This window comes from Armigeres subalbatus, chromosome 2 (genome assembly GCF_024139115.2).
Source record: "Armigeres subalbatus isolate Guangzhou_Male chromosome 2, GZ_Asu_2, whole genome shotgun sequence".
NCBI lineage: Eukaryota > Metazoa > Arthropoda > Insecta > Diptera > Culicidae > Armigeres > Armigeres subalbatus.
Window position 1 is genome coordinate 319,045,998 of NC_085140.1, and position 20,830 is coordinate 319,066,827.

Below are 20,830 nucleotides of genomic sequence, written 5' to 3' on the forward strand. Positions count from 1 at the left end.
TCCGAAGATGGAGAGATGCGGCTTCGAACCGTGTATTGTGGCGTCAAATTGTTGATTCAGTGTTATCTGTTTAGATGTAAACTAAATAAATGAATGAAATGTCATTAGTGTTAGCGTCATTCTATAGATTGAAATGGCTTATTATTTGCTGTATAAAAATGTATGTAAAAGGTTTACAATCAAAATAAAAATATGTTGGAGATCAGCAAAGCATGCTCTTTATCTGGGTGCTGCGAATAGAATCGATTTGGTTGTCAAACTGAAGCCAAACTTTTCTATTGTGCCGGAGCCAAACATTGATGATTGTGGTTATGTTCGTTTCAGATCCTATATTGAGAAGTATTGTTATTATTCGGGAAAAAAATAAACACAAATTTAGTTTGAGTTTTATTTTCTTTGTAACAAATATGTTTATATTATATTTCGAGTGGAAAATTAGTAAGAATGCAATTAAAAAGTACTCATTACGAAATTTCACGAGATTCAATAGCTGATTGGAGCAGGAATGTATGTAAACCATCGTAAAGTCATGCAGAGTCTCGCGCATTTGTGCGCCCTCATGAAGCATGGAAAGAGAAAATCGAAGAGCGGGAAATGTTTGACAGCCAAAGAACTGCAAAATAATTTTGCTTATGGGATTGATTTCAAAATATCCCTCTACTCTCTTGAGAGCAGAAAATTGGCTCTATCCGCAGCACCCAGCTCTTTATGTTAAACTATAGACGAATCCAAGTAAAAATAAGAAGAAGACACACGACGGTGTTAACTTTGACAGATCCTACAGCACAGCATAGGAACATCATTTTAAAATGCTTATAATAAATTCTAGACAAATTGTAATTAAAATCTGATTGATGTACGGTACGGAAAAAGGCTATAGGCTAATTGGATTTCACACACACATAAAGAAGATTACCAGGGGTGACATTGCGCATCTCGAATCGAATCACTCGATTCGTAAGTTTTTGGATTCGTTTCGAAAAAACTGCGGCATTTATCTATTTCGTTCGACTTCATTCAGTCGCAGTACAAGACTTCGAATGGTGCTGTATATAGTTCAATCGAGTATGTTCTGTCAAACGAAATGTAAACAGAGAGAATAAAGAGCTGAGCAGAATGGATACGTATGCGTACGTTTTGACAGTTTTCCCATGGTAAAACTGTCAGAACACACGCAAACGTATCCATTCTGCTCTTGAGATAGCTGTCTCCGTGTTTAGTATTCGCGAAGTCGAAGCAAATTCTGCTCTTCCCTCCTATGGGAAATCCCATTGCTATCTGTCAGAGTTTGAGTGAAACATGGCCGCCATTTCCTCCTCTCTGTTGCTCTACTGTAAAAACCCATAAAGAACTGTCATTAAGAACTTCACGTATGCAAGGGTAAACGGAAATCTGCAGACCCCTGATACAACTGAGACGTACGCTGCCATATGATGATTCAATATTTTTTACTGTGTCCATTGAGAAATAAATTCACCACCCACAGTTTTGTTTTGATTACTATTCATCACAGCACGTGTGAAGAATCGGAAGAATCCGCTGTGTTTGCAAAAACAGCTGTGTAAGTGTAAACTATCAATAATTGGCTGAAATAATTAGAATTATTTTGTTGAAATATTCAAAAATTATGTTACGAACGAGAAAAGTTCTTCTTACACTTGTAAGATCGAAACACCGCAAAACACACTGGGTAGGTCTTGATGAAAATTTCATTTTTATTTCACAAATTTCAAATAAATATGCCTCCACCCTCAGTCGCAAGCACAGAAGAAGCAGTTCACCAAAGATCGTGCCTTGGAGAATTTCGACGATTTCTATGGGCAGGTGTTCGGGAATCGATGGAAAAGCATCCGTGTGGCGCTACTCAGCGAGCACAAGTACATGGCACTGGTTAACCAGTTCGGTGATTGCGAGAAAACGACGGCCTTCCTACAAGCGGACGGAGCCATCAATTTGAGAGACATCTACAACGCCAAGAAGCAGTACCTAACGCAAGACAACGCGGAGATGTTTTCGGACGACAAGATTTTCAAGGTATGATTGTTTTTCTAAAAGTTTATTTTACTTAAAATCTTAACATACAAACCTGTTTCAGTTGGACCAGAAAATTGAAGCATTTGCCGAAAGTCAACAAAGGCAAGAAATGGAGAGCTTGTACAAGAAGGATGCTCCCGTTTTTGTTGGACAAACTAAATCGAGCGAATCAATGGATGACGTTGTTGACTATAAGAAATCTTTGAATCGAACTCTGCGTGACGATACCGAGATAGACTTCCAGCGTATGATAGATCCCAATGAGGGCACAGCAGGATTGCACGAATTCATCCCGGCTTCTAAGCTTAAAGGAATGGAAGACTACGTTGCGGAATCGGATCACTACAAATACTACAATACCAACGCAGATTTTCCCATAACGATCGAGATGGAACACAACTTTGAAATCCCAGAGACCTTAAACATTTTTTCTTACGAACGGGGAAACGTTTCTGACTTTCGACCCCCTCGAACCTGTTCAACCGGAGTGCTTTCACATTTCCTGTTAGATGGAGCGTCGGTGCTGCCTGCTCTGGCATTGGACGTGCAGCCGGGTGATCGTGTTCTGGATGCTTGTGCAGCTCCTGGTGGTAAATCCCTTCTGATGCTGCAAACTCTTCGGCCGGGAACGCTCGTATGCAATGATGTGCAGGAAAGTCGTGTTAATCGGATCAAGAAGCTGATGAATAGCTACTTTTATGATTTCGGCGATGCGTGTAGGAAACGGCACTGTTTCGTAACGCAGCAAGACGCACGCCACATAAAGGAGTACGAGATGTACGACAGGATCCTGGTGGACGTTCCTTGCACGACCGATAGGCACTCGGTCATGGAGAACGATAACAACATCTTCAAATCGAGTAGGGTGAAGGAACGGTTGCGACTGCCGGAACTGCAAGCCGCTGTTTTGTCGAATTGCTTAAAACTTTTGCGGCCTGGTGGATCGCTAGTTTATTCGACCTGCAGTTTGAGTCCTGTGCAAAACGACGGCGTCGTTCACATGGCTCTGAGTAACGTTTTCAACGACACGGGGATTACGGCAACAGTAAGGTATGACAGTCAGTAACTGTTATTCATTTCAACATACTCATTGAAAAGTTCAATATTTCCAGAGACTTGAGCCTAGTGATGCAACCGTTCTCCGACATGTACAAATTTGCCTATCCCAATACGCTGAAATATGGCCAGCTGGTTTTACCTTTCTTACCGGCAAATTTTGGACCTATGTACTTCTGCAAACTAGTTCGGAATTAACAAAAAATACATATCGTAAAGTATGTTATTTGTTACAAATAGAATTAAACTAAAAGATACTTCATGTTTTCATCTTCTTTTTCTTCGGCTTGGCCGCAATTGGAGCTGGGGCTTTGAACACAGTGCTGCAAAAAATATTTTTCATGTTATTATTACCCTTTACGCTTATTTTGTTTCGAAATACTTACTGACATGTGGTGCAAATTGGACTAAATTTGCAGAAAATAGACAAACACACCGAGCAGACGTAGCCGATGTCGATCAATTCTCGATGACAGAAACACGCTGCACGGTAATCGACTTTGACCGGTGGTGGAAGAACCAGCTTACACCTAGTGAGTGGTTCTGGCAAAAAGACCCACTGAAATAAGAAATTGTGAACATTGTATTCGTGAGTCTCAGACACATATTTCCACTATACTTCAAGAATATAAGTTACTAATTGAATAAACGTGATAATGATTGAATTGTTCATTTCAGGTAGTCCCAAGAGACTTCCAAGCTATGTATTCAGAAGAAATAAACTCGCAATTCGGTAATTATTTGATAAAGACTGTTGCAAAGCATGGAATGAAATGGCAACCTGGAGGCATTGGTTCGTTTTACCTACCAACAAATACTGCAGGAAACCATCCAGTTGCGGCAGCTTCAGATACTGCCCTCCAGTAATATCGCATCCCTGTTGCAGCAAACTCAGCGGTTTGTCGAGGGCGCATACATCCAGCGTTACGTTTTGCTTCTGTGCCGTGAAAAACACGTTCATGTAGGTCATGTACTGCGAAGCGCATTCGTTGCTTCCCGTCACGACCAGAATCCGAGAGTTTATCTTCACTCCCGCAGGTTTGTTGCGGTGTATCTGTAATGTTAAAAAGTCAGTAAATGATCCTAAACTGCGAAGATCCTAACCCGCTGTTACCCTGGCTATGTAGCACAACGCCATGGCCATACTTCCAGCCAGAAGCGACTCAGAAGGGACGCTCGACCGAGGGGCCTCGCTGATCACCTTCGCCAACTTTTGTTTGATAGTTTTCTCAACCAGCGTGAAAGCTTCGTACTGTCCGTCAACCTGCCGAATGTCTAGCGGCTTTCCTGGTGTTGGAAACAGAAACTCTCTGAAATTAATTCAACATAATTACAGTCCCATCAATTGGAGAATAAACGTTTGATTTACGTAGCATGATGATGGCAAGCCAAAACGGCCAATTTATTTTGCGCTTTCTGCATTAAATGCGCATTGGCAAAGGCTACTATCGAATCCAGACACTGGGTCAAGTGGTGAGGATTTTCACGAATTATCTGCTGGGATGGATTAGTGTCCAGCACGATCACCAGTAGACTGGCGTCCTTGTTTTCTAAAATAGTCACAAATCAGAGAATTAGTATACCTATTTAGACTATTGTTATAATCTGAGAGTTATATATTAACTTCTTACCTTCCATTTGATATCACCAGCGATTTAAACTTTCGGCGACCGCGGCGACCGCGGCGACAGAGTTTACTGACAGACTTATGATTTCGTTTTTGTTTCCCTTTCTTTGACATTTTCATTTTGTTGACTATTTTTTATTCACCACTGTTGAGTAGCTGCGTTCTGGCTGCGTTCTCTTTGTCTGGCAACGCTGCTGCAACAAACCAAAGAAACAAAAAAAACAGAAAACAAAACAAAATTTGCCCGGTTTTATCGATCATGTTTTGTGAGAAAAGTTTCATAAACTAATACTTATTTGATATTTCTTTGAAAACATAAGAATAGAAAATAATGAATATTTCCACAGATTTCGGACCGGATTCTGGAGGGCGGGTAAAGGTAATATTATTTAAATTCCAAAATTCCTACGGCATAATCCTAGCTCCCACTCTACCAGGGCCTAACAATCGTCAAACCACTAGTGTACGGAAATGTCGCGCGATCCTTCGGCAAGAAACGCGAAGAAGACGGCCACACCCACCAGTGGACGGTTTACGTGAAACCCTACCACAACGAGGACATGTCAACCTACGTGAAAAAGATTCACTTCAAGCTGCACGAAAGCTACGCCAATCCGAATCGGGTAGTGACGAAACCACCGTTCGAGGTGACCGAAACCGGTTGGGGAGAGTTTGAAATTGTGATCAAGATTCACTTTCATGATCCGACGGAACGGCCGGTCACCATGTACCACATCCTGAAGCTGTTCCAGTCGCCGATACTGGACGGGGAAGTTTCGAACCAGCTGGAGGGCAAAAAGGTGCTGGTCTCGGAGCAGTACGAGGAAATAGTCTTCCAAGAACCGACCCAGCTGATGCAGCAGTTGCTGACCAATGTGCAACCTGTGACGGGTGGCTCGTGGAAGCACGATACGGATTGTGAGTAAACCCTAGCTTCGTTGAGAAATTATAATAATTTGTGATTTTTTTTTCATTGTTTCAGTTGAAGAGAAAAAAGTATCATCCTTGGAGAACATAATCGAAACGAAAGGGAAAGTAAAGTCGGAGATTACCTTGCTGAAAGACAAGCTCAAACTCGCTCGCGAAACCATAGAAAAGTTCAAGGCGGAAATCGCAAAAGTGCAAGGACAACAACCGGCCAGCTGAGAAGGTTTGTAAGTACGACTATCTAATTTTAAGATATTATACTGAATATCCGTATTTGCAATACAGTCTATATTTATTCTAAAACGTACCGATTTTTCTAATCAAAGAACACGCTTTATTGCAATCTTCTTATTAGCATTACATTACACTGAGGCATTGCCGCCTCGCAGCTCCTCGTGTTGCCTCGTACACTCTAAAGGTCGATATCAACGTAGCGGTTTTTAAAGCTGCGTCCACGCAAGGTACCCAGCATCAAATGAAGCAATGCACACGTATTCGTGTGCATGACTACATTTGATGCTGAGTACCATTTTTGCATTTGTATATCACTACGATAATAGTTTTATGCCCTTTCTTTGTAGCCGCGCATCTTACCGCACGACTAAGGGAGCTTTTTAATTCAGTCGACTCTCCACATCTCGATGTTCTATATCTCGATATCTCTCCCTATGTCGATGGTTTCCTCGGTCCCTTCAATCTCCATACATTTGAGCATTCTACATCTCGATAACCACCCTATCTCAATATCTCTCTATCTCGATGTGCTCTGATTAGATTTTGCTTTGGATTCACTCTCCTTATGTCGATATGTTCAAATTTTTAGGCTACTAGACCATCTTTGAATAATAACAAACACATCAACAACAAGAAATGACTTTTGTTTTGTTTTTTTTTTTCATAGCAACGAGCTTTTTTGGATCTAGTACCCATTTTAATTTTCCTTCAATTCCTCGATCTCTCCTTATCTCGATGGTCCCTTTTGTTCCCTCACGTATTACCTGTTGGATGAGATTTAATATTTTGTCAGCTTAAATTTGAAATAAAATTATCAGAGTCGATAAAACCATTAATCTAAATCTACTTCTAACATATATTTACTTACCAAAATTTCGCAAATAAGGATTCGTCGAATAGGTAGACTCTGAACGATTTCCCGTGGACATTCTGAGCTTCGATTTTTTTTCTCGAATATATTCTGAAGACCTTCGCGAGGGATTTCCGTAGTATTTTCGACAAACTTCGTAAGTAAGATGTATCAAGAAGCAGGATGGGCATAGTCGGCAACGGTCAAGCTTTGGAATCACCAACGCTGGATGAGGTAGAGAAGGCTCTTAACGAGCTGAAAACAGTAAAGCTGCTGGGAAGGACGAGATCCCGGTCGAGCTTCTCAAACACGGAAGTGAGCAGCTGCATCAATCGATCCATCACATTATTCAGAAGATATGGAAGAATGAAGAACTGCCTGCCGGCTGGTTGGATGGCCTCATATGCCCAATCTATAAGAAAGGGCACAGACTAGAGTGTGCCAATTACAGAACTCGGCGTACAAAATTCTGTCGCGTATCCTGTTTAACAGACTGAGACCGCTTGAGGAGTCCTTCGTCGACGAATACCATGTAGGTCTTCGTTAGGGCCGATCAACGACGGATCAGATATTTAGCGGCTTTAGATCCTTGATTAATTCCGGGAGAAACTTGTAGACTCACCATCTGTTCATTGATTTCAAAGTAGCGTACGATTCAGTGAAAAGAAATGAGATGTGGCAAATAATGTCAGAACATGGTTTTCCGTCGAAATTAGACTGATACGTGCAACGCTGGATGGCTCGAAATCAAGTATTCGGACTTTCAAATTTATTGTTCAACATTGCACTCGAGGGCGCTATTAGGAAATCTGACGTGCAAAGAAACGGCACTATTATCACACGGTCGCATATACTCCTGGGCTTTGGGGACGCTATCGGGCTCATTGGAATCGATCGCAGGGCAGTAATGGAGGCATTTGTCGGCGAGGATAAGCTTAACCATTAACTCTACCAAGACCATGTATATGGTGGCAGGTAGAGATAGATGAAGACCAAGTGGTGTTGGTGCAGAGTTAGTGCTTGATGGGGATGTGTTTGAAGATGTTGAAGAATTTGTTTACCTTGGAACGCTTGTGACATGTGACAAAGACGTTTTTCGTGAAGTGAAAAGACGTATTGCAGCTGCGAATAGCGTCTTCTACCAGGGTGTCTACTCATCTGCAAAAACGAAATTCCCTGATTTTTCCAGGTGTTTTACATTAATTTCCAGGTAAAAACAAACTTACCGTATATAGATTATAGCAGCAAAATAATCGATTCAAACATACAAATATTGCGAAAAACAATTTTAAAAAAAATGGTAGCAACACATAAACAATATTGTAAATTACTTAAGAAATTCTTACCAATGTGTGCACCCAAAAATTACTTCAGCCATTCAATCAAAAATTCCTTCAGGAATCGCATAGGAAATTCCTCCAGGATTACTTTGAAAATTTCTCCATAGATTCCATCGGAAAATCCTCCGGAAATGATTACAGAAATTCCTTCAAAGAGGGAACTTTAAGAATTGCTTCAGAATTTCCCTTAGAACCTCCTCCAGGATTTCATTTGAAAATTTCTTTGTAAAAACTTTAGAAACATATCAATGAATGGTTCCGGAAATTGCTTTAGATATGCATTTGGCGATTCCTTAACGATTTTTTACATCCTTTTTTGGAAATTTGATTAAAAATTCTTACTGAAATTTCTTTGAATTTTATTTCAGCTATTTTTTTAAAAGAAACTTAAGAAATCCTCTTAAGGAATTGTTCCGGAAATATGTTTGGGAATTTCCTCATGAATTCCTTCAGAACTTCTTCAGGAAATGTGTTAGGCATAAGGACGTTAGTCGTAATACTACCTTTTTTATGTCGTGGGCTGTTTTTTGGGAATTTTGTGGTTAACATCCTTTATGCCAAACGTACTCATGCCTAACGTCATTATACCTGACACGGGGTATCACTATTGTTACTCTTGTTCAAGTGACCAACATCTAGTTTGTTTAGACCTAACAGCCAAGGTACCGGTACTATAAGTGTTAAGCGGTCAATTTATAGCCTATTCAGATAACGTCATTTATGATCATAAATATGATGATGAACAACAACCTGATGCCATCCCCATACATTCAAAACTTTTTCTCCACTTTAACACAATATTTATTACGATAAATAATCTAATCGTAATCTGAGTAGGTTATTAAGCTTATTGAAGCATATTTTGGCTTAATAATTTTAATGGTTACAGTGCCACTAGCGTTCTATTACTTATGGCTTTATTGTAAAAACCTTCGGAAAATGCTTCTGGTATACTTTTGAAATTCCTTGAGATTTTTTGGGAACTCATGCAGAAGTATCTTGAGGAAAACTTTAGAAAACACCTGGAGGAGTTTTTCCGGATATTTTGTTTTAAGGAATTCTTTGGAAATTCACCGACAATACCTTTAGAAACTTCTTTGAAAAATCCATTCGGGATTTCTTCGGCTATTCTTTCAATAATTCCTTTAGCAAAAATTCTTCACAAATCACTTATACTTTTTTTCAAAAATCCCTTCAGGTGATTTTTTTGAAAAATTCCTCGGATATTCCTTGGAAAACTGATCCCGAAATTCCTTCGGAATTGCTTTAAAAAATCCTAACTAATTTAGTATTTTTTATTATCATGCCTGGTAGCGAGTCACTTTTTAGTGACTTGGTCACTATTTTGAGTCTAGTCACTAAAAAGTCACTATTTGCATCCAAAAGTCACTAAAGTCACTATTTTTCGGAAAATGGTCACTAAAGTCACTATTTTTGCGTTGCCAATCATTTGTACCTACTATTATTATCAGCCAAATCAAATGTATATCTGGAAGCAATATATTAAATTTGGGAAATATGTACCAAAGAAGTTCCAAGTGTGTTGTGAAAATCGTGAGGCTATTTCCGATTCATGTCAACTATGATCTTTTTCTTCACGAATGGAATTTGTTAAAATGCGAAAGGCTGATCTCGAGTATAGAGTACAGAATTGGGGAGTATGTATTGGAACCAGAACCATGTCTGTTGATGAGCGTTAATACCCTCCGGTGACAAAGATAGTGAACAGCCTCAGTTTCATCACATGACAATGAGGCACCATAATTTAGATGTTAGTTTTATCGCAAATGTGGATGAAAAAATGTTCACGTATAATCGTGTTTTTCTTGGATTATAATGATTTTTATTATAATATGTTTCACACAATTAAACTTTTGATTTGATCTTAAAAAGCATACGCATTTTTGGGATGTGAAAGGTTACCGCCGCCGGGGGTGAGAATGGGTCACTGTTCCAACTACATAGAATGCTTGTAGAAGAGATTCAATGTATCTGAGGACAAGAAAACTGAATTAAAGGCAACCTTTTTGAACGATTTTGTTATCTGATCTCCACACTATCGGTGAGGGCGCAGACCCATTCTCCCCCAGACCGATTGTCACCCCCCGACGATGGTATTAGGAATAAAGCGATTGAATTGTATTCCGTATATATTGGATCCGCTCCATTTTCTTACAAAACATTATCCGGAGACTTCAATATTACCCGATGACAATCTTATATAATCGAAGTAATTAAACAAATAACATCTTTTCGGAAAATTTAGTAAGTAATATTATTTGTTTATTAGATTAACATAAGAAAGATACACACAGCAGAATTTACTCTGAAGATTGGCGTTGTCACGGCTGGCACCACTCATCGCAAGCACGCTGCTGTTCTCAAAAGCAGCGTTCTTGCGCTAAGTGGTAATATTTCATTGCTAGATAAATGCAAAGAGCATTAAAACAAAAAAATACACTTTGCATTTTCAGACGACAAAATGATTGACATAGTTTTGGCCACACTTTTACACTGCGAACTTATAATAAGGGCGTCGATGACAAAAAGAACATTATGACTGTTGAATGATTGTTAAATCCGTTTATGATTGTTAAATCCGCAATTGAGAATAGATTCCCAACAAAAATTATGTGGAGGTGAATGAATTGGTCGAATTTTTAAAATCTAAAATAAAACAAAAACTAATTGAATTCAAAAGTTTTTTTTAACTCGATACTATTTGGCCAGCCATTTTTAATTAACTTTAATGCTAAAGTCTGCCATTTAGAAATAATAGTTTATTTAAATTTATAGATTTCTAATAAGAGACCATGGTTTATAGAATTTTCAAAAAATTTCTCAGAAATTGCCAGGTCGTGCTCAAAATCTCAAAAATTTGATTTAAATTTGTTATTAAACCATACTGCCGTCATACGCATATTTGTCCCATGTTTGCTGGGATTCCCTATGTACATGGGACAATTATGCGTAGAACGGCAGCATAGTTTAATAACGGATCAAGTAGTATTTTTAAAAGATTTATAAGCTTTGTGAGTCCAAATAGTTCTCCGTCTATGAATCAATAAGATTATTTTATATCATTCTTTGGCTGTTATGCAGAGAACTTCGAGCTCATATTAAACAACAATAATATTGTTGTAATTATCAACATAATTTTGTGACACAACTTGTAACTCACTGCGCGTTCCCGTGACGGATACGGATTTCAAAAATAAAACACTAGTTTGCAATCTACGAATTATATCGTTACAATGCTAATGCAACTTGTTGCTCTATATCCAACTTCATGCAAAAGTCACTATTTGGTCACTTTTTCTGAAATTGAAAGTCACTATTTGGTCACTTTTTTGTCATCGTTGGTCACTAAAGTCACTATTTTGAACGGCATTCATCGCTACCAGCTCTGATATTCCTAAAGAATTTCCGAGGAAATACTCAAAAGAATTTACAAAGCAATCCCTATAATTGATTTCCCGAATAAACTCCTAGATTTCATCAAGAATAGCGTCGGAAGTTCTCAAGGAATTCTTTTGAAGATGGCAAAACGGTTTTTGCGGAACAACGATCCATTAATGTTCACTACACTTCCGTGAATCGCAAGTCAGTCCCATCTGTAAAAAAGTGAAAACGAGAAATCGCTTGCAAAAGTTTGGCATGTTTTCTCTACTGTTTATGTGTTTAGACTGATTTCATATAAAATTGCCATGCTATAATACAGAATTAATGGTTTTCTAGTAGTAACATTATTTAAAACTTTTGATTACAATCATTTTTCCAATAATAATTTGAGTGTGACTGACATGCGGTTACATTCTTCACCCACGCGAAAAGTAACCGCAAGTCAGTCACATTGTGAAGCCGATTCTCTCATTGCATCGTTCGTTCGTAGCAGCGCAATTAGTCTAGGTAGGGGAAAGTGGGGCAAGATGGTCACCCTAAGTGAAGGTTAACACACAAGATATTTCAGTTACTAGATAAAGATTGTCGCTTCGGTTCCCTTTGTTCTGCTGTCCGAAACATGTGTGGTATCAAACTGTCAAATCGTATGTATTTTTCCTTCATTGACATTTAGATCCCCTATCCTCGCCAGCAAAAGATGTTCCGGACAGCGACGACAGCGACAATCTTTATCTGTAATGTGACCAGACGTCCCGCGTTTCGCGGGACGCTGCATTTTTCAAATTCATTTTACAAAGTTATATTATTTTTTACGGTCTCACAAATATTTTAAAATATTTTTTGGCCCAAAATCTATGCGGAATGCATTTCTTTTATGTAAATTTTCAAGCCAGTGACGTAATACAGATAGGCGTCCCGCGTTTCGCAGGACGCTCACTGGTCACATTATTTATCTGGTAACTAAAATATCTTTTGTTGACACTTTCGAATTCTGCTGATTTTTCTCTGAAACACCTTTCTGGCGACCCGTTTTTAACATAAGTATCAATAAACACTGAATAATGACGTTTCGGTATCTTAAAATCTGGTTTAAAAAAAGGTATTTTATTGATGCCTATACTAACGATATTGTGGTGATAGCGATTAAGTTAAAAATAAATAAAATAAATTAAAGTCGAACAAGTATTTAAATGTACTGAAAAAGCTTAAAAAGAAGTACAAGGCACTTATTATAAATCTTTGCATATCACAAATTCTTTAACATGTGATGTAAGCAAGCTTTTCCTATCCCGTAACACGGTAGATCACTTTGACGTAGTGTGTTGCGGTGTAAGATCTACCAAACAGAGCCCTAGCTTAATCCATTTTTCTAGCTAGGGCAATGAGTTGTGGTAATTAAGGATTCATCGTATTTAGTCCCCGCTACCAACAGCAGTCTCAGAAATAAAACATAATTAATGTTACCTTGCAGACAGTTGAAAGACTCGAATTCCTCTTGTTTGAGGCTAAACTGTATGCAGCGGAAACAACTTTTCAAGCAATTAGTTAAAAAACCTCGGTACCCGTCCCTAGGCTGAACTGATTGCTGGAAAAATCGAGTTAGGGGTTTAAATACGTACTAACTCTTCTCGAACTGGTGAACAATGGTAGTGAGAGGAACACACGGAAGTTCTTATTACTGAACAAATTCTCTTGCTTGAAATGGTCTTGTAGACAGAGCTAAATCCCGGGTTTGTAGCTTTACTGGTGATACTCTAGAAGCAAGACAAGGATGTGGCTAGGGCTCCGATGCATGGCCAAAAACAGTATTACTGTTATGTTTTCTCAAGACAGGATTGATTTCCTATTGATAAGAAGCGCGCCTTCAATGGGATTGCTCTCTGTGAAGGGTCTAAATAGCGGGACCTTGTCATGGTGCTCTTGAGAAAACAAAACAACAACTGTATCGAAACCGATACTGCATTGCTTATCAATAGTAATGGAGTAATTCGACATGCACTTAAACACTAAGGATACGGGTAACGCTACAATAGATCTAATAACTGGTCGCAGTGGCACACCCGAACAGGAAAAAAAAAAAGCAAGCTTTGAAAGCTCAGTGCATATTGCTGGCAATTCGCCAAAAAAAAGTAGGCAATTATATTGCACCTAATGAACGTGAAGGCATTCATGGTAAAATATGGCAACAAGGTATGAATGGCACGAATGGAGTATTAACCCATCACTACCGGACCATGTCTCATATGTCTATAGATATGAGTAAAATGGTAGAAACAATTTGAATTTTTGGCCGATGTGTTTAGGCGCATCAACGGTGAGACCTGCAGCTGGGCGGAGACTACCGCAGCGTAGTGCCCATTCCTGGACCAGGACCTACAGGAGTAGGTCCGAGCAGCGGTGGACCTATAGGAATAGGTCCGTGTTCCCGGTGGCAGTAGTAGGCAGCGGGTAAGCGGGTGGCACCGCCCCCTGCTGGTCGAAATGCCGCCGGAGGAAGCAGTTCCCGATGACAATCAAGTCAGAGAGCGGGTAGAACTGCTCTCTACTTTGATTGTCGTTCGGAGGTAGCGGCAATCGCTCCGATTAGGAGCGGTGGTTGAATCGGTCACGACAGATATGACCACCCCCTCGGGGCAAGACGAGCAAGGACCAAACATTATTTCAAAAGTGTGAAGAATTTATTTAGAACATTGGATATATTTCTTGCACTTCTAGGGATTATGTTCCAATGATCACAGAGAAACAGACGTCTCACTTAGAACAAAATGTAATCCAAATCATTGTCACGGAAACATTACCGCCCAATGCTGAATGCACTGTAGGTGGGATGAATGATGGAACATCTGTAGCGTGAGACGTCTGTTTCTCTGTGCAATGATGTTTCGCTGGAAAATGTTGTATTCCATGTTGATTTGTTGTCCACCAGTGGCCACTGGCACATAACGAGCTGTTTCCATCGAGTGATCAACGGTTGCAGGAGAAAAACGAACAGTGGGTAATGTCTGTGACATAACCGCTAAGTGGACGTAGGACTTGACTTGACCATGCCTTTAAGATACATAATATGTCCAAATTTCTCACATCTTTTATTTTGGATAAATAATCGGCGTTGCATACCATTCCTTGGCAAAATCTTCTCATCAAACCGACACAGAAATCAAATCTACCTTGAACCAAAATCATCAAAAAAAAATTCAGGGAGTATCTGTCTGGTCACGAAATATTAGCCTGGACATTGGCAACCTTCCCACTGAAGGACTGCCTGAAATAAACCACAAGTTGGCTCAGCAGGGGATGTAGACTGTATCTCAGCCCTTCCACTGAAGGGCCTTCTAATCCGTGCGATAGCGACTGAAGGAGAACATTATTTTTAACTCTTAGAGCCTTGAAAAAGGCTGTTTGCTTCGGCTAAGTGCAAAAAGTAAGAAAACGATCTTCTCAAATAACCGCGAATTTCTAGTGATGGTATAAAAAAGACTGAATGCTCTGCGAGCGAATGCACTTTTCTTTTATACTACTTAATTTTGAATCTTCTCTGCTTTCCAATTGGTGGGCTAATCAGCTAGTGTCTTGTATCCCGCTTCTTTGTCAGCCAAAGCGTCATCATCATCAACGCGTTCGAGAAGGGCTTCTTCTTTTTTACGCTTGTTACTCGCTGCTGGCGTCTATTTCTTAACGGGACTCGCTTGATACAGGCCAATAAGCCGGGCACCCACCCTTTGTGCGGATTTAGTTTTAGGAGTATTTAAACAAATGAAATTCTATATCTAAGGACGTTTATTTGAAAATTAGTTTTATGTCTATCTAGATAGGCTTTATTCTCGTTAGCAAATGTTTTCGAGAACAAAATTAACGTTTGTAGTCAATCTTCGGATATTAACAAACCCTGTTTGAATTCCATGGTTACACTCTTGAGTATTGATTAAACAAATGTTATGAGGAGAGGGGCGCCACTTGTTGTCTTTTTTTAACCATTCTGAAGCATGGCGCATTCAAAATATGTCTGTTGAAGTACATGAACACCCGTCTTTTAAGTGATTCCGCAGAAATTGTTTTTGATGTTGATTTTGAAAAAAAAAACTGTTGAAAATTTTTGAAAATGTTTTCCCGGAATAGTTCTTGCAGAGATTCCCGAGAAATTCCCGCAAGAATTCACGTTGCGATTTCCTTCGAAGTTTATTTAGCTATGATCACAAGAATTTCTGTGAAAAATCCTGAAAATTTAACAACAGATTTTTCGGAAGTTTTTCAGCAGGAAGTCACCAACCAATTTCTGTTAGAATTTCCCAAGCGATTTCTGTAGGAATTAATTAGGGGTGTCCACATACAGTTTCCGAAAATTTCCTGCATGTTGTTTTTGAGGAATTCACAAAAATTTATGAAAAAATGAAATTCCGCATAAATTTCCGGGGAACCTTTTGCAAGAATGGAGAAATTTCCACAGATGTTCTCGGAGAAACACCCGCAGACAATTTTGGAGCGACTTCTTCAGAAATTCCAAGAAGGACCATCTAGATGAGTTGTTATATCAACTGCTTTTTCCTTAATCCTATTTTCAGTTTTGTACAAACATGTGTAACGTTGAAGTTAAAACATATACTTAAAATCATTAATATTATAAAAATGAACTCGAAAAAAGACGTTCACTAAATTGTTGTAATGTTCAGCGTAATATTTAATATTGATATTTAACGTGTATTTGCTTAGAATTTAGTTTTGGATCGCACGGATTTTGCGCAAAATGGATTTTCATGTCGCGCGGAAATGGTGTGGATTTGATTTTAGTCGGCGCGGATTAGGGGCGGAAAATATTTCAGGATCTCCGTAACAACCCTGTAATTTCTATCCCGAAGGGAATTGAAAGCTTTGATATTGATCTCTATCATTGGCTCTCTGAAGAACCGTTTGTTTTTTGATCATACATGCTGCATCATGTGGCTTTTCTTCAGCTTGTCTCGGCTCATCACCGATGCCGACCAGTCTCGGCTCGACTCTGCTGCTGCCGGTATCTGCTCAGCATTGCTGCTTTGTCGGGTTTGTAGGGTGGACTGCTGCTGTACTGGCTAGGTTTCAGCTGATGATGGTGGCTTCGATGACTTCATTCCCTGCTAAAAGGTGGAAGTGCCGATGATGCGGTTGCTTCGCTTGTCCCGGTCAGAATGAAAGGAAAAAATCGCGTTGCGCTATTTTATGGCTTCTCGGCAGACCCAGCGGCTGCTCATTCGCTGGTGTCTGCACCAATCAGAACGTGGTAATGGAATGGTGCAAGAATTATGCGGTACCCATATTTATAGGTTCCCTTGATCTCAATGTTTTTCATTGAAAACAGTTTCATGCCTATTGAAACAAGTTTTTCGGGTCTTATCAAGCATGGACATGAAAGGCATACTTGAAATCTGTCGATTGAGGGGCTTACCGCAGAAATTCGTCCACTGAGACGAACGCTATTAACGTTTAAAATCGTTCAACACAGCGTAACGCGGTCGATTTGAATATTTTGAAATGACACCCGGTATAGTAAAGAGAGACGTAAGTCCTACGTCAATAATGTTTTGGCTAGATAACTGCAGTGCGCAAATTAAAAATTGGAATATGTTCCGACACATGATATTTTTAATCAACTCTGACGTTGTGAGTGTTCGCAAAATATCATTCAAATATTTTGAAACAGGCCATACTACGAAAATGCGCAAAAGTAAACCAGCTGAAACATTCTCAGATTTTTCAGAAATAGTTGGAAGTGCGAAATAAAACATGGACGCCCTGAACATGGATTTCGATGATTTTTTCACCACAACAATGAACACCACCCAGTAGAGTAGAGTGGGGCAAGAGTGCGCGTGGGGTAAGAGTACGTTTTCGATTTTTTGAAGTAATAAAAAAAGATAAACTAGCAGCACTGCATCAGTTTGACAGGTATTCTGGCTAACTATTAGGCTTTCAGCGATCGTGTACGTACACGCACGTTTCACTCACACTCGGTTTGTTTGCAACCACGAGCAGCTGTCACGGCAAAATCAAATGGGATTGTTTGCAACCACGAACCTGCGTGTTGGTGAGAAATGTCGGCGAGACCCTAATTACCATGTGTAATTGTAAACGATTTGAATAAACAACAAGGGAGATATGGAGTTAGATAACTTTTTGGTCATTTTGCTAAAAATAATTGGGTTTCCGCAACTAGTATTTCATTACCATATAAACGTTCAATCAGGTGAACATTATACCATTTCGATAACCTATTGTATAGAGTACTTCATGGTACAGAACACCAATCCGGTTGGTTTTCCAAGAAGTCAAAACCATTACTTGAATATTTTTTGGGACTGTGGGGTAAAAGTACGCAGGAACCGGTGGGGCAAGAGTACGCATATGAATCTTCAAGTTCTGACGTCAAACCCGTATTTCCGGCCAAAATAAGACTTCTTCCAAAGCGTAAAGATCCACAACTAAGAAAAAAGGGACAGAATTCGAAATTATCACAAGTTTTTAGGATAAGTTGAAGTAATTCGGTGTTAGAAAGGACTTAGCGAACAAAGCACTGAAGCGAAATAATGAAATTGTATTAGAACTTGTTGTACACCTAAACATAGTACGAAAACACAATTTCATCTAAATGGTAATTTCATTTAATCAAAAGAAACATTCATAAATTACGCAACGTTTAGCTGGGAGGGGTTGCGAGATGTATGACGATCCATATAATTTTTAGAGGATTCATACAAGATAGGGGGATGTGTAAGATAGGGGGGAGGGGTGATGAAATAGCCAAATTTTACGTTACGTGATTGGTGGACTTTCTTCAAGGAAAATTCCTTTGTATACGCCACGCGAAACCTGATATATATTTTTACCTCTAAAGTTTTTTGTATATACAAAAAAAAAGATTTTTCGTATGAAAGTGCACATTTTTAGGACCCCCTCCCCCTTTAAGAGTTACGTAATCTTTAAACATTCCCTAATATATACTCATTGAACATCAATTAAATGTTATTAACTCTTATTTGTGTTAATATATACTTAAAGCACATGATTGGATAAATGCGTACTCTTACCCCACCCGATGCGCACTTTTACCCCACCGGTGGGGTAAGAGTGCGTTTTTCACTTGTCTTGCAATAAGGGTTCTACTAAAACGGATCTCAATAATTTCAATATTTTTTCCACTGGGTGACATAAAGGAAGAGTATATGAATCATCGACACTGATTTGATATGCAGAAGCTTGCTTCATAAGGGCCACATGATCGATTGAAAACTAAGTGCGTACTTTTGCCCCACTCTACTCTACGTGTTCAATCAGTGCAAACCTCGACTGTACATTGACAAAATTAAACACATATTTTTTAGAAAGGAAAGTTCCAAGCTTTTTTACAACAATGCTCTCGACGGAAGTGAGTCGATGAATCAATGCAATCTATTTACGAAAGGAAAACAAATAAAACATACAGTCGCTCTCAAAATTGAGCGTACAGTATGGATTAGTTGACTACATTCGAAAATTTCAAAGGAAATTAAATGGTTGGCTCGGTTGTTTTTAATGCATTTCAATATTCATCCCTTCCTTCAATGTATGCGTACATACAATGGTTGAAATTTGTTCTCTAAAGTTCATTTATTTGAAAATAATCTCAAAATACGCCTGTTAGATGTGACAAAATTGAGCGTACAGCGATTTTTTTTAATCAAATTTCTTATTATAAACACGAATAATGTATTTTAATATTGTTTTTTTCATGATTATATTTATAATAATAAACATACGCTACTTAAACATTCAATGTTTTGAAATTAAACCATGTTTTGGTCAAAATGGCGAACAAGTGAGAGGTAAAAACATTGCTATTTAACAATTCAATGCCGCTGGAAAAAATAGATGCTTTAATTTGTATGTTTCACCGGAATCGTATCTTATATATGATAGATAATCGAAATCGAGTGAGACATACGATTAATTTGGGAAAATTCAGTCGTTAAATGATGAAAACAGATGTAAACATACAGAGAAAACGACAAATGTTAGGAATGACATAATTCAAATTTAGTATGTCTTTAACTTAAATTTGTTTTAAAGCTCGATTATTGTCTCAGGTCTATCATTAAGAGTAATATTATTGAATCCAATCATTCACAGTCAAATTCTAAAACTACAAGATGCATGTTAAGGTACCGAACATAAAAACAACTTTTCAACCCCGTAGAGCACTTCTAATTGAATATTGAAAAGATAGCTCAAAATCGTAATTTCATAATTAAATTAGGATTAAACTCCACGATCTGTTACCATAAGGGATAAAATTGAATGAGTTCCATGTGGCGAGTAAAAATAAACTTTTTTAAGAGTTCGGCAGCTTATTTAATATCTTGGTCGATTTAAATGATTCAACCAAATTTCTTCCTACGGTGACTGAGTCTTCAAATATAAAATGACATCTTATAATGTATCCGTGTGCTGCTCTTTTATTAATATTATTATTCATGAGTGTCCTGAGCTTATAAATTACATATACATCGACTTTTTAAAAAAGTTATACTTAATTTAAAATATGCCATTCCCAACATTTATCGTTTTCTCTGTATGTTTACATCTGTTTTCATCATTTACCGAATGAATTTTCCCAAATTAATCGTATGTCTCGCTCGATTTCGATTATCTATCATATATAAGACACGATGCCGGTGAAATCCATATCTTAAAGCATCTATTTTGCCCAGCAGCATTGAATTGTTAAATAGCATTGTTTATACATCTTACTTGTTTGCCATTTTGACCAAAACATGGTTTTATTTCAAAATATTGAATCTTTAAGTAGCGGATGTTTATTATTATAAATATAATCATGAAAAAAACAATATTAAAATATATTAATCGTGTTTATAATAAGAAATTTTATAGAAAAAAAATTCGGTGTACGCTCAATTTTGTCACATCTAACAGGCGTATTTTGAGATTATTTTCAAATAAATGAGCTTTTGAGAAAAAATTTCAACCATTGTATGTACGCATACATTGAAGGAAGGGATGAATATTTAAATGCATTAAAAACAACCGAGCCAACAATTAAATTTCCTTCGGAATTTTCGAATATATTTATTTAATCCATGCTGTACGCTCAATTTTGAGAGTGACTGTATTCAAAGTGATGGATTCCTTCTGCAAGACATGCCAAAAAGACAGGCTGCCCTCAAAGGAATATCAGAAGAGAGGAAAACTTCTTTGCTGAAAGTTATAATACCGCTCGTCAATAACGATAGTAAATCATACTGGACGAATTTGCCAGAACAGTAAACCTACAGAAATGCTTCAAAAATGCTATCAAAAATATGGTTTTTTGCCATAACATATAAGGTTATTTTTTTA

At 38.3% G+C, this 20,830-nt stretch overlaps 4 protein-coding genes across 4 annotated transcripts in view; 3 read left to right on the forward strand and 1 right to left on the reverse strand.

Annotated features, from left to right (window-relative positions):
* LOC134212660 (uncharacterized) overlaps window positions 1-20,830 on the forward strand; it is a 328,376-nt gene that overhangs the window by 149,543 nt on the left and 158,003 nt on the right. The gene's annotated exons all lie outside the window — the stretch shown is intronic.
* On the forward strand, window positions 1,519-3,352 carry LOC134212651 (5-methylcytosine rRNA methyltransferase NSUN4). Its single transcript, XM_062690684.1, has 4 exons — window positions 1,519-1,690; window positions 1,756-2,034; window positions 2,096-3,084; window positions 3,147-3,352. The coding sequence occupies exons 1-4, from the start codon at window positions 1,628-1,630 to the stop codon at window positions 3,286-3,288; spliced, it is 1,473 nt and encodes a 490-aa protein (XP_062546668.1). The 5' UTR covers window positions 1,519-1,627; the 3' UTR covers window positions 3,289-3,352.
* Window positions 3,300-4,865, reverse strand: LOC134212652 (general transcription factor IIH subunit 3). The gene is made up of 6 exons (XM_062690686.1): window positions 4,722-4,865; window positions 4,460-4,640; window positions 4,205-4,400; window positions 3,899-4,144; window positions 3,477-3,649; window positions 3,300-3,413 (listed from the first exon to the last, which is right to left on the reverse strand). Exons 1-6 carry the CDS (start codon window positions 4,726-4,728, stop codon window positions 3,350-3,352), a joined length of 867 nt encoding a protein of 288 aa, XP_062546670.1. The 5' UTR covers window positions 4,729-4,865; the 3' UTR covers window positions 3,300-3,349.
* LOC134212653 (YEATS domain-containing protein 4) lies at window positions 4,915-5,917 on the forward strand. The gene is made up of 3 exons (XM_062690687.1): window positions 4,915-5,096; window positions 5,155-5,635; window positions 5,700-5,917. The coding sequence occupies exons 1-3, from the start codon at window positions 5,049-5,051 to the stop codon at window positions 5,861-5,863; spliced, it is 693 nt and encodes a 230-aa protein (XP_062546671.1). The 5' UTR covers window positions 4,915-5,048; the 3' UTR covers window positions 5,864-5,917.

Coding starts and splice junctions, on each gene's coding strand:
- LOC134212651 (XM_062690684.1), top strand. CDS start 1,628: ATGTTACGAACGAGAAAAGTTCTTCTTACACTTGTAAGATCGAAACAC. Junction 2,035..2,095: donor CGGACGACAAGATTTTCAAG/GTATGATTGTTT, acceptor AACCTGTTTCAG/TTGGACCAGAAAATTGAAGC. Junction 3,085..3,146: donor GGGATTACGGCAACAGTAAG/GTATGACAGTCA, acceptor CAATATTTCCAG/AGACTTGAGCCTAGTGATGC.
- LOC134212653 (XM_062690687.1), top strand. CDS start 5,049: ATGAATATTTCCACAGATTTCGGACCGGATTCTGGAGGGCGGGTAAAG. Junction 5,097..5,154: donor ATTCTGGAGGGCGGGTAAAG/GTAATATTATTT, acceptor CCACTCTACCAG/GGCCTAACAATCGTCAAACC. Junction 5,636..5,699: donor GTGGAAGCACGATACGGATT/GTGAGTAAACCC, acceptor TCATTGTTTCAG/TTGAAGAGAAAAAAGTATCA.
- LOC134212652 (XM_062690686.1), bottom strand. Junction 4,145..4,204: donor CGTTGTGCTACATAGCCAGG/GTAACAGCGGGT, acceptor TTAACATTACAG/ATACACCGCAACAAACCTGC. Junction 3,414..3,476: donor CCAATTTGCACCACATGTCA/GTAAGTATTTCG, acceptor TATTTTTTGCAG/CACTGTGTTCAAAGCCCCAG.